The 11,219-nt window shown below is 42.7% G+C and overlaps 1 protein-coding gene across 1 annotated transcript; it reads left to right on the forward strand.

Moving 5' to 3' along the window:
- Window positions 1-7,412, forward strand: IL22RA1 (interleukin 22 receptor subunit alpha 1; the record flags this gene model as incomplete). Its single annotated transcript, XM_082494154.1, has 7 exons — window positions 1-43; window positions 2,278-2,410; window positions 3,136-3,317; window positions 4,557-4,741; window positions 5,413-5,548; window positions 5,653-5,774; window positions 6,384-7,412. The coding sequence occupies 7 exons, from the start codon at window positions 1-3 to the stop codon at window positions 7,410-7,412; spliced, it is 1,830 nt and encodes a 609-aa protein (XP_082350280.1).
- Between the last annotated feature and the right edge of the window lie 3,807 nt (window positions 7,413-11,219).

Consider the following 11,219-nt stretch of genomic DNA (forward strand, 5'->3'; position numbering starts at 1 on the left):
ATGAAGCAATTTCTGATCGCCTTGGCTGTGTTTTCAGTGGTCGGTAAGTCCTGACTTCTCCTTTCCTATCACTGATAGTGGTTGTTTCTGTTTGATCCTGTAGTATCAATAATTTTTACTGAAAAAAAGACCTGTTGTCTGAGGTTGTTCAAAAGGTCTCTTCTGTGTTGCTCTTTCCCTTTAATATTTTCAAAGTACTGTTGGTGCGCTCAGTGCTTTAAGGATTAGTAGGGAGAAGAAAAGATTCCTTCACTTCAATGCGTTTGCCACTGATGTGTTACAACCCAAATCCTACAGGAGTAAAGGATATTCATTGACTTCAGGGGGCTTTGGATCAGTCCCCTCCGTGTCTTCAGAGGAGACACAAATGAATACAAGAACATCCCTGATTTTAAAAGAGGTACAAACAAATAATGTATACCTAAAAGCCATTTAATCCTACTCCAGATGTGGCAAACTCACTCTTGGGTGAATCAAGGATAAACTTGCTGTTTTCAAATGCCACCTTTTCAGCAAGCAACCTTATCGTTCATCTGCTTTTGTATCCGTGATCTTATACTATAGGAAAGGCGCCTTGAGAAACTTCTAAAACACAGGGACTTTCACACTGCGAAATATCCTGGTTTTCCCTTCCTGCGCTTGACCGTGCTTGTGTTACGCTGCTTTGCATAACTGTGTTTTAGTATGGATAAATGCGGAAAGACAGAGATTTCCTAGTCCTGATACAATCAGACTACTGGTGACTCAGTTTTCATGGTGCCCAGACAGGGAAACCCACCCACCTTATAGTGACTGCTGCATTTCTGCCTCGCCAGGAAGATTGCGCTGAACCTTGTATGAGCCGAGGCAAGTGCTGAACTGCAGATGAGGTCAGGACAAAATTTGGACTAGACTGCAATCCATTTCTGCATTGCTTCCCTGCCAAAACACCATACACAGCAAGATTGGGAACTGCATCTATGTCTTTATGCCTAATTCTCCTCCTATACAGCAGACTACTTTTAACTGCCAACACTTGGTTCTCCTGTTCTCCTCCAGGGAGGCAGCTGGAGGGAATGCTTGGAGTGAGGATCCAGGAGCGAGGATCCAGGAACTGGAGTGGTTTTAGTCCCTGCTCTATCACAACTGCTCATTGTGATTTTGTCCAAGTCGCCCCCATTCTGGTCCTCAGTTTTCCCATCTGTAAAATCTTTACTTGCTTATCACACCATTTTTTTGGGGGGAAGGGAACATGACACGGCGGGGGGGGGGGGGGGGGGGGGGAGAGCAGCACTGATGTAGAGTGTCCATTTACAAGCACCATAATGGGACTGTTCATTTTCAGCAAGTGCAGGCTGAAGCCCACACAAGTTCAAGGTGATTACTAATACTGCAAACCAAGAGTTGAGTAACGTACAAATTACATGTCTTTGAGGATGTGTCTGTAACTCAGGTGTACAGAGCTTATCAATTCTGAAGGTTACTCTCCAAGTAGAAGGTCCTGTGAATCAGCCTTGAGAACATTTTGCACTGTGTTCTCGTGGCAGGAGAGCGCCAAGTCTCTAGGACACTCTTCTGCAACGCCTGCTCGTAGCCAGTTTGCTGCAGGTGGGCCACAGTGGTATTCTGCTCTACAGAGGCAGCTCAGACCAGGGGCATGTTTGTCGTTTCTGCTTATCGGAGCCAGAAGTCATCCTCTGTGGGGAAGGGCTCAGAAAGCACAGAGCTGAGTGAGTTGTTTGCCTTCACCCTGGCACACCCAGATCAGAGTCCAGGCATGAGGTCTTTGCATGTCACTCTGTACCGGCAGTCTCCATTCAATAAAACATGGAGCATGAGAGGTTAATGACAGTCACATCTTCAATGATGTGAAACTGATCTCACCATATTACTTCCCTGAGTTTGGGCAGAAAGCAGAGACATTCACAGATGTGAATCTAGCCTTGAAAACAGGTGGTTGTTCTTAGTTTTCCAGCCATTTAACTGCTTTAAAAGAAACTTAACAAGGAACTCAAAGATTGTCTTTATGAGTCTGAGTTTTTTAAGTCTTTCTGTAAAAATTCCTCACTTACATTTCTTTGGGGTGAGTCAATCCCAAAATCACTTATAAGTGATGTGTGCAGGGTTTGAATTGCTGTTCTGTTCAAGCTCCTGTTTTGCAGCTCATCTCTAGCAAACTGGAATTGGCACACCTGATATTTCTGCTCACTAAGAGGCTGGGCAGCATCGGATCCATATTCATCTGAGTGCTAAGCTGCCAGAATATGCATTTTAATACTGGTTTCTTTGCTCTCCTAGGCATTGTGACTACAGAGAGGTCATCATGTCTGAAACGTGCAGCATTTTCTTCTACAAACTTTGAGAACATCCTGACATGGGAAACTGAAGCAGATATTCCCCCTGGCACTGTATTTGATGTCCAATATAAACAGTATGTGAAGTTTACCTCTTTTTGGAGTTCTGTTGTTCTTAGGGCCTGAGAATCTGAGATTTCTTCTTTCTGAGAAAGAAAGGCCAAGAAGGAAAAGTAGATTTTGCTGTTTCTGCTGCTTGTTTTACAGTTACGGAAATGGTCCTGCTTAGACAACAACTCAATAAAGGACAGCATTATTTAAACTGGTAGATGGTGCTCAGTTAAGCAAATACTTTTACATCTTGGGTTGCCAGCTTTACTCCATTACTGAGCTACTCTTGCCTTCAGCAACTTCCTCCTCTCTATACTGTAGTTTCCTCACCTGTAAATACAGGTAATAGCAATTGTCTTCCTCTGGGCCAGTCATTAGAGCTAAGAGAATCAGACCAGTGCTACACAATAGCTTTGTTAATGTTGGGTAAGTCTGCAAACTCTGCAGCAAACTTGCATGCAATCATCCAGTGTCAGAGCTGAGCAAAGAACCCCGGACACTCCTGTGTGTGCCTTAAAATAAACTGCGCTTCCTTAAGGCAATATCCACTCAGAAACCACCAACGGGAACAGATTAAGGGCTGTAGTCCAGGGGAAGTTTCTCTGCTACTCCATTCCCCACCACTTGCTAATTGCAAGAGTTAATTTTAAAACTACTAAGAGTTGGCGAAACAGCTTGTCTGGATCATTCTGGAGAAGGGTTGTATTGCATCTGTTCTACCAAACAGACTAAAAGCTCTTTTTGTCCTAAGGTATGGAGAAAAATCCTGGCTTAACAAGCCTGAGTGCCAGAGTATCACACAGACTTTCTGCAATCTCACGCGTGAAACAGAAAACTTCACGGAGAATTACTACGCCAGGGTGAGGGCCACTGGCCAGAACTACTGCTCCTCCAACTGGGTGCTCTCAGAAAGATTTGAACCCAGGAAAGAGAGTATGTACTGCTGCTGAAATCTATTAAATCCTAGTTGCTAGGGATTCATTCCAAATCTTGCTGATGTTTAGGACAGCATTTCCTCTAATTTCAGTCTTGCAAGACTCTGTGCTTGACAGGAAGGGAGGAAAGGCCTGAAGAAGGCTTATTATTGGGCAAGGAGGCAAATGAGCAAATGGGCAGGGCCCTTCTGAGGTCCAACACCAAAGTGGGATTAGAGGAGAATAGGAAAAGCCAGATGTCCTTCAAGGAAGAACTGCTATTAAGGCTGATGAGAGGTAGAAGGAAACTAGTAAGAGACATGATGGGCAATCTGAGGACAGCCAGTAATACAGTCACAGAAGCTATGGCATGTGAACTCCTGAAAATCAGGATAAGCAGTCAGATCAATGGATACTTAATGTTCCCAGCCCCTAAGTGAGCTCTACCACAGACATACAACATAGCCTTTGGGAGCCTCATTGGCTCTGTGAGTAAAATTTTCCCACCGCATATTTGTCAAGAATAATTTGAGTGGCATTAGCAGCCAATGACTACGAAAAGCCTTCAGATCTTTGCACAAAACAAGCTATGAAAGAGCCCTAGGTTGATTTGATCATTAAACATTCACTTTTCATTGCAGCATAGGCATTAGCACCTGTGGTGAGGTGACCCTATCCCCGAGAGCCATTCTTTTCAGTTTGATGCTTTCAAGCACCGTGGCCTTAGAGGAATACTGAACGCTGCTTTTAAATACGCTGTTATAGATTGGGTTAAACCTCTGTTTAAATGTTGGGTGTAGCATATGCCTTTCACTGAAGATAAATGTAGATACAAAAGAGATGAAGTACTCTTAAGACAAAATCTGATGTAGGATGGGAATAGGAATTTAGGTAGCAGTTACCTGAGTGCCCTGGGGTGGGATTTCACACTCATTACACATGCGTGAAGGAGGATGACCCTGTGCAGGATGGGGAAGCAACATGGAAGCAGTGAAAACATGATCCTAAGAAAAATCTTGGGGTGAGAATTTCTAGGGACAAACGCTGGCTAAGGGTGGCAGAACTCTGAGGGAAGACAGTATCTCCAGTTGCCTGATTTTTCCTATGCTTGGTGAAATACAGCTCAAATACCTTTTTGTATATAAACAGAAGTAATAATTTACAGTGAGTCTGGGGTGTGTAAGATGTATATAAGATGATCTGATAATGTATCAGCTTTAATCTTAACAGCTGACACTGCCTGATCTATCTTTTCTAGCTATTATCGGAGCACCAAAAGTGGAGTATATTCCTTATGTACGGTCCATAAAGTTTCTTATACGGCCCCCCTATACTCCACTGAGAGGTGATGATGACCGCCAGCTAACCATAGAGGACATTTATAGCAAATTTGGTGGTGTTGATTATCACTTAACAATATTCAACCAAAGGACACAGCAAAAGGTAAAGAACAACTTCAGGCCACTGGCCCACTGACTTCTGTAAATTGCATTTTGCGTAAGACGGAGAAGGACCTTAGAGTTTATCCATGATGGCTGAGATTTCTGATGTACAAGGGAAAGTCTTAAGAGTCTTTGACTCTCAGTAGACAAGAGGAACTTTAAGCATTCTTCTAAAATTCTGGAAAAGAAACTGCAGTTTCCCAGGGTACTGTATAAGTAAAAAAGTAAAAAGTAAAACCACTGGTGGATAAAAACCCAACGATTTAATTTTTTCCAGTCTTAAGGAACTGAAATGCAAAAATTCAATACAGTAACAGTAGAAAGCAAATTATATATTTAGAATTCCATTTATACAGAATTATTTTTCACTTTGAGGATGGTGAGACACTGGCCGGGGTTGCCCAGAGAAGTTGTGGAAGCTCCATCCCTGGAGGTGTTCAAGGCCAGGCTGGACGGGGCTTGGAGCAACCTGGGCTGGTGGGAGGTGTCCCTGCCCAGGGCAGGGGGTGGGAATTAGATGATCTTCAAGGTCCCTTCCAACCCAAACCATTCTATGATTCTATGATTCTAGTCTTATAACACCTCATTAGTAAATAAAATTTTATGCTGATTTGAGGAAAATGTATGCATTTATCCTTTCTAAAATACAGAATTTGCTTTTATTTTAAATAGTGGACAAAGAATGAGCACAACAAAGAATTTGAAGTTTCCAACTTGGACCCAGACACTGAATATAATGGAACAGTATATATATATCTCCCCCAGAGAAGCAGCAAATCTCAAGTATTTTGGGTTAAAACACTAGCAGGTGAGGCTGTTAACTCTGCTAATTTAAAACTCCAACTATTAGAGTGGGATATTGGATACAGAAAAGAGTTACATTTTCCACTTGTTCTCTTCTCCACTAACCAGACAACACGTGGCTTCTCTACTGTTTCGTGGCACTCGCATTCTGTGCCGGACTGGTGTTTGCTGCAATTACCTATGTGATCTATAAATACGTCAAGCAACACAGTGCACAGCCTATGTCTTTGGTAAGTGTTCTTAAGCCATTGCAGCAAATCTTTAAAATGCTCAGTACTATGTGCATGCACTTAAATAGCATTGCTAATTGAGGAGGATAAATGACCAGATGAGCAATCTACGCAATTCCTGCAGACTACTGGTAGTTTAAAGATGGGTGCGCAGAACTGGGCCGCTTTAAAGGAGTTATCAGCTTAGGTGGCTAAAACCTGAGGCATCCTAAATCACTAGTTCCTCTTGAAACCCTGGGACTTCTTACCTATCCTTCATTTCCTGTAGCAAGCACTGGTTCTGCTTGCTAAATGAACTTAAGGGCAATTTATTTCCATGCTCCAGGGCTTAGGCCAAATTTTGCAAATATTAAAGCAGGACTTTTTCTTCCTCGTATTTTAGGATTGCACATTGCCCTGATGCATAATGAGAGATGTCTGTATTCCTCTGAAGGGTCATTCCCCAGGAAAAAAAAGACGAGTTCTTTTGTCAACAGAGCATACCCTGGTGGTTGTTACTGGCTTTTACTGACGTTTCTCCAAAGAAAATTTTAAAGAATCTAAAGTAAGCCTTCAAAGTCACAGCTTCTTGTTAATAACTCATGTTTGTCTATCTATCTACTTCAACAGGACTTCAGAGGAATTTCATCATTCCAGCCTCTTACACTGACAGTGGAGCATATTATAAAGCCCATTAATTTATCCAAACCTTCACTTCTCATCCCTGAAGTGCAGTTACCACAGATCAGCCAACATTTGGACAGAGCACTGGATCCACCATGGTCTTTCCGTCCACCAGAAACTGCCTATCAGCAACAGATGGATGTACCGACACCCCAGCTGCCCACTCAGCCACCCTGCTTGGCAAGCACAGCTTCTACTGGTTACACTCCTCAAATAGCTGAGCAAAGCTTTCCTACTGCCACGTCCAGCAAAATTCTGCCCCTAACCTATGGAGTGTGTGTCGAAGGCACAGACTACGTTGAGAAGAAGAATTTGCAGCCAAACAAAACGCTGAAGGAAGTTTCTCCAGATAGTTCTGTTGATGGAAAGCTCATAACTCAGATGCTGGGCAAGAGCTGCAGCCAGTGGAATTACAAAGAACAGAGGCCAGACTTGGCACAGTGGAACAGCAGTGACAAAAGAGAGTCAGTTCTCTTACAGGGGAGCCCTGGGCAAACACAGCAACTGCTGCTGCAGACTGATGGGATGGAAAGTAAAGTGCATGCATCCCTGCTGTCACTGTCTTTGCTGGAACAAGGAGGATGCTATAGACGACAGACAGCAGAACTGCCACTGTTACTGTCTTCAGTGAAACTTGACACAGACTATGTTCCAGAGGATGAATCACTGTCGTCTCTATCAGCAACCCTCCTCTTCTCAGTCAGTACTGGTAACGACTTCCCCGGAGAGAAGAACACAGAGCGGTGGATGTTGCCATATTCATTCTCACATTCTGTAAATACATTGCAGCTCCCAGAGACTCAAGAAACAGAAATGTTAACAGCAACAAAGGAGCTAAGCTGCACAAAACTGAATAATGTTGTGTGCCAAGACACTATCTCAGACCAGGACAATGGCACTCCTCTCGCTATGCTGTTCAAAGATTTGGACTTAAAAGTACTGTGGGATCAGGATGAAAACACAGAATTTTATTAGGATGACAATGATATTAAAATCCAGATTATGTTTGCTTGCATGAAATAGTAGCCTATCCTGCAAACAGTGCAATGCAAATCAACATAGCTAGTCTTGGTTATATTAACAGGGCAGAGAGTTGTCAGACTGTTTCAGCTATTGTTCTGTCATGGACAAAACTGTAATTATGTCAGTCATACTGATATAATTACGTCTTAGTACACTGCAGTACTGCATCTTTGCACTTAAATAATAGGCCTTTATTTTTTGCATATACTTCAAATTTATTATGACTTGGACTACTTTAAAACCTGAGTTAAGATTCAAATTCAAATTCCAGATTCAGCTTACTGAAAATTTAGCAAAATTTTCAACAGACACAACAACAGAATTTACCAACACCAAAGATCCACGTCCAAGATATATCCTTTGAAGAAATTCAAGTGCAGATGTATGGAAAGTTGAATTAAATATATTATGGCACAGTAAAAGAATTAAGTATATATTGGTGTTCTACCCTTGGATATATGATATGTGCGAAACAATAGGCTTCTTCCATGAAATAGACTTTGCCTTTAGAGCAGTCATTGAAACCGTGGTAACAGCTCCTGATGCAGCAATTCTGTGAAACTACATGTCCCCTATCCTGCTGGGCTCTTTAATGATTGTAGAAAGATAAAGCCTTTTTCATATCTGCAACAGATTAATGCAGCCTTGGCCCAGTTCTGACATAATTCTCAGCTACTGCTCATTTCTTTCCCTGAAGTAGTCACACATTCTCTTCTTCCCTTCAAATCCCCAGGGAAGAAGCAGCTAGGATCACATTCCACGTAGGCAGGAATGTGAGGATTTACACTAACCTCAGTTCAACCCTCAAGCTCAATTTACACTAATCTCACTTCATGCACTCAATAATCTACTAAAGAAACTATGAACTGCTTCCTCCCACCCTTCACTGACACTGGCAATGAGGAACATGCTCCATTTGCATGATAGAGAGAAGCCTATGATTGCAGAGCCCATTACCGGCACACTCACCTCCAGGGCTGGAATGAACCAAAACCAATATAAACTGAAAGCCAAATTCCTTTACCACTGCACTTTTACAAAAAGCAAGCGAAATGGTGTTTATTTAGGGGACAGAGGGGGAAATTATTTTTCATTATGAGGAAAGCATAGTTCAGCCTGTTGATTTCCACTGTTGCGGTGAAAAAGTGTGAGTGTTTGATGACAGTATTTTTCGAGGAGAACTGAAACCATTTATAGGAATAGGCAAGGCTTTGAATGGTATGGGGAAGTACTCACTTGAAGAGCACCTCCAGAGAAAGGCCGGCCAGAAGCAAAACTCAGCTGTTCTCACCATGAGCACACTTAGGTGTTTTCTCAGTCCAGGTAGGCTGATTTAGGCTAAATACCACTTGCTTTGGTGTGATTTTGCAAATAAACCATAGACTTATGAAGTAAAGGGTTTGATGATTCAACCCAGGATTAAAGGAATAGTCTTAGAAACTTTACAGGAAAAGGTTCAGCTCTTAACTCCGGCATCGATAATGAACAAAGCACTGTGGCCATGTTATGTGAGGCCAAAAGGTCAAAATGCCAGATGTGGTGAAGAGGTGTCATGGCACAGGGTATGAAAGGTATGAATATGTGCACGGTCTGGGCAGCAATCCGGAAGAACGTTTCGTTTCCATTGTGCGAGCTTCTCTTCATACCATTCAGTATCAAAGGTTTTGTGGAATGTTGTTTGAGCTGTTTCATGTACCCTTTGCCCAAACTGTAACATGAAAACTAACACTCACACAAGCACTGCAGTTACAGGAGTTGCAGCAGCCCAGCTGTGTTGTTTCCAAGGAGTGTGAGACCCCAGGGGTAACATTCTGCCCCACCACCTCCCCCGAGGCTGCATTTCAAGCCAGGGATGGCAATTACCTTATTCAGAGTTGCCTGTGGGTTGCGTATCTTGTGTCAACAACATTCCCAGTGATGCTACTCAGGCAATAATCAAATGCCAAAATGTCAACATTTTGGCTCATGTTATGAAACATAACCCTCAGCAGAGGCTCAGTATGGACACCATAGTGTGGAAGGGAAGGCGGCCTTCGGAGAGCTTTAGATGCTGCTAAAAAATACAGTGTTTCCTATTTAAAAGCCTTTTCAAATCCGTCTGCAGACACCCTGCCACAGAGTCTGATCCTGTCCAGCCCTTAATAGAGCTATCACCTTGGTGCCCCAGGAGGAGAGATGGCAACAGAGGCACAGAAAGCCTAGGACCAGATTTTTAGAATGTATGTAGGTGCCTGAAGACCCAAAGTGTCCCACAGCTGGGATGTCGATCTCTCCTTCAGGCATCTTAAAAGCTACACTGCCTCTGACTGGACTCAAAGGCTGAGTTGGCAGGAGTGATCTTAAAGGCTTACAACCCAGCTATTGCCCCATCCTGTCCTCATCTGTTCTACCCCTAACACCAGCAACTGTAATGAACTTGAACGCAGTCAAGAGAGAGACTCAGTAAGCTATGTCTTAAGGAGGTGATTGACAGCGATGTTCTCAGCTTCCTGCTCTGATCGTGGCTAAGTCAATATTTATCTTTTAGGCCTTGATATACTAAGCAGGAGGAGATCAATTCTTGTCTCATGAGGCACCTCTTAAATTTAACAGGAAGATTATCCCTTCTAAAACTATTTCTTTTTGGAAAAGCTTGGAAACAGATGTTGACGCTACTGAGCTTTACTGTAGCTGTGCAAGGAAAGTGCTCATCCATCCCCCATCAACACGTGCTGACCTTATTGCCTTCCGCTTCATTGCTTTTCATAATCAAATTGATAGGCTTGTGTGTTTCAAAAATGCATTACCGCAAACAGCTACCGTAGCATCTAATTATCTTGTTCTCATTCTGCGTAAGGGCATTTTCAGATAAACAGCAGGATTTCAACACTGTTTCAAAGGTCTTCCCATGCAAGCCATCTGTATCTAACAACAGACTGTTCCTCATTTATCTTGACTTTTCGAGGTAACAGTTTTGATAGCTCTAGATAATAAAAACTAGAAGCGCCTTGCCACGAAGACCGTGCTTGTTCCTAGGCAGATGTCATGACGATGACAGGTGAGCATTGCAGTTCCAGTTGTCACAAGGATATCAGCATAGCAGGTGGCAGCTGTAACCCTAGAGCAAAGTATTACTCTTTGTCTTCTCAGCTAAATCGGGGAGCTGTCACTTAGCCACTCCCCACACCAGCAGCCCTGCTCACAGTTCACCAGGGATCCTTGCGCAGGGATGAACACATTGCTGCAGACTGAGGCTCAAGTTCTCCCTCGTTATTTGTTTTGGCATTGAAAGGTGCCTTGTTTGAAGACAATAAAAAATCACCGATGATTTTTTTAACAAGTCCTTTGAGAAAATCTTACTCAAGGAACAAATTAAAAGCTCCGAATTCTGGAGGCAGAATGAAGCAGAGTTGAGGGGCAGCTCTGAAAGTATTAGGGACCCTGATAAAATAGACTTTATATCTTAGCTCTGGCATCACATTGGCCTAAGAGTATTGCTGTTAGTGATGGGGAGGTATGATACAGCAGCTGAATCTCAGTGCTAAGCAGTGGCCTTACACTTGCTTGGTCAGAGGATCTAACATGTCCATGTATATCTTCTTTCTTCTCAGACTGAGATAATGAGAGCTGTGAGACATGATTATAAGATATTTGTAAGAAACAGGTGACAAAAATAGTCAGCATCTATATGGGGAGAGCGTAAGTTAAGACTCAGTAAGTTAAGCATACAACAGAGGGTCGATATGACAGAGATTAATGAAATTATTATTATTAAGCAGA

Source organism: Vanellus vanellus (assembly GCF_965231255.1).
Source record: "Vanellus vanellus genome assembly, chromosome: 22".
NCBI classification, from domain to species: domain Eukaryota; kingdom Metazoa; phylum Chordata; class Aves; order Charadriiformes; family Charadriidae; genus Vanellus; species Vanellus vanellus.